At 29.5% G+C, this 2,392-nt stretch overlaps 1 protein-coding gene across 1 annotated transcript; it reads right to left on the bottom strand.

The window, feature by feature from the left end:
• Positions 1-6: 6 nt before the first annotated feature.
• Positions 7-2,245, bottom strand: LOC107577650 (kinesin heavy chain-like; the record flags this gene model as incomplete). The annotated part of the gene is made up of 5 exons (XM_016263701.1): positions 7-123; positions 203-230; positions 471-529; positions 606-756; positions 1,990-2,245. Coding segments are annotated over 5 exons (567 nt in total), but the record flags the coding sequence as incomplete, so codon positions are not given.
• Positions 2,246-2,392: the final 147 nt, after the last annotated feature.

Genomic DNA, 2,392 nt, shown 5'->3' with positions numbered 1-2,392 from the left:
GTGTGTGTGTGTGTGTGAGTGTGTGTGTGTGAGAGAGAGTCTGTGTGTGTTTAGCTGGCGGCACGCTGCTCGTGAAGCTTGTGTTTGTGCTGGAGATCATCAGACGGCTCATCGTGGCACACACTACATCAGAAAACATAATTAGAGTATGAACTTATTAATTACAGTAAACAGCGCTTTACAGTCACACGCTCATGCCCACCTGTTTTCATTCACATCTGTGGCATTTCCTGGTCAAATAAGAATGAATATGTGTTAAAATGCCTGTATTTACTGCGCTGTGAAATTCTAAATATATCTTTTTATTTGGAAAACAGACACATTATAGCATCTGTGGATGTTCCAATCAGGTCCCATGCAGCCATTTTTTTCACCGATTGGACCCATAAACTGGAAAGAGCATCTTCTGAGCGATAACATTTTACTCAGGTAATAAAAGTAAAGAGTTGTTGTCAGGGAAGTGTGTTTACCGTTGGTGATGTTGAGTTTGTGTGTGGCGTTCCTGTGTCTCTCGTTCTCTGGCAGCGTTCTGTTAACATGACCAACAAACACACATCATACACACACAATTCAGTCAAGCATGAGCCAGAAACATTCATACTCACTTGTCGGTGAAACTGGACTCTGTTTTCGTGGTTTTGGGTTTTTCAGTGGCGCTGTTGAACATCTCATTGCTGATTGGCTGATCCCTGCTGCGCGTGAACATGTGATTGGCGGATAAGAAGGCGGGGTAATGTCCTGGGCGAATCGGTTTGGCTGAGGACAAAAAATAGCATTATAAAATTGAATAATATTATTATTACATTTGAAATATAACATTTAATTATAATATTAAATGTTAATAAATATATAAAATTTTAACATTTAATAATATGATTAGAATTATAATATAACATGTATTTATAATATTATAAATATGTTATGAAATACATCTAATGCATTTCTAATAATGTAAATTAATAAATTATTTATACAATTATAGCATTTTATGATATAATATGATATTACAAATTTATTAGAAAATATATTTAATGTATTTAATGTACCCTAACCCATGTTTAATATGTTTAGTCATTTAATAAATTATTTATACAATTATAAAATGTACTAATATTATAATTATCTTCATAATTTTTTTATTTATAATATATTATTAATATATTTAATGCATTACTTAGTATATTTTATAATGATTTTAGTAATTATTTATTTATAAATTATTTATAAAATTATAATTAGATTTATAATATTATAAATATGTTATGAAATATATTTAATGCATTTCTAATCATGTTTAATATTTTTAGTAAATTAATAAATTATTTATACAATTATAGCATTTAATAATATTATGATATAATATGATATTATACATTTATTAGAAAACATATTTAATGTGTATAATGTATTTAATGTACCCTAACCCATGTTTAATATTTTTAGTCATTTAATAAATGATTTATAAAATTATAAAATGTACTAATATTATAATTATCTTCATAATTTTTTATTTATAATATATTATTAATATATTTAATGCAGTACTTAGTATATTTAATAATGCTTTTAGTAATTATTTATTTATAAATAATTTATATTAGATTTATATATATATTTAATAATCTTTTTAGAAATGTCATAAATTATGAAATTAGCATTTTAATCATATTCAATAATTATAATATTTCAATATATTTAATGTATTACAATTAATAATACAAACATATTTAATAATAATAATGGTTAATATTGGTTAGTAATTTAATAAATAATTTTTATATACATTTTTATTTTTAAATCTTAATATTTAGAATATTGCATCTTATTTCAAGGTATGAGGAAGCATCAATATTTTATAGCAATGTTATACGTATATCATGACATAGTTATGCTGAAATGTAAGAAAAATTTCTAGCGAAATAAAATGAAAGCTACTTCATGTGATGTGGAGTAGAGATGATGCTCGAGCGTCATGGGAGCTGCACTGACCGATGAGCGCAGCGTGAGGCCGTCTGAAAATGTTTCTGCCGCTCATGGCGTCTTTAATGTGCTCGACCTCCTGCTGGTAGCGCCGGTGGTCCTTCATGGCTCCTTCTTTGGCTTCTCTCAGCGCGTCCTCCAGCGCTCGAACCCGCTCCACCGTAGAACCAAGACGCTTCTCCAGCTTCGGAAGCTCGCAGCGCAGATCTGTATTATCACGAACCAGCTGAGCGAGAGATGAATATGTCTTTATATATGTGTGACCCTGGAGCACAAACCCAGTCATAAGGGTCCATTATTCGAAATTGAGATGTAAAGATCATCTGAAAGCTAAGCTTTACATTGATGTATGGTTTGTTAGGATAGAACAATATTTAGCTGAGATGCAACTATTTGAAAATCTGGAATCTGA

This window comes from Sinocyclocheilus grahami, unplaced genomic scaffold (assembly GCF_001515645.1).
Source record: "Sinocyclocheilus grahami isolate Dianchi unplaced genomic scaffold, SAMN03320097.WGS_v1.1 scaffold6740.1, whole genome shotgun sequence".
NCBI lineage: Eukaryota > Metazoa > Chordata > Actinopteri > Cypriniformes > Cyprinidae > Sinocyclocheilus > Sinocyclocheilus grahami.
Note: the sequence above shows the minus strand (reverse complement) of the source record. Positions and strands in the feature narration are given on the sequence as shown.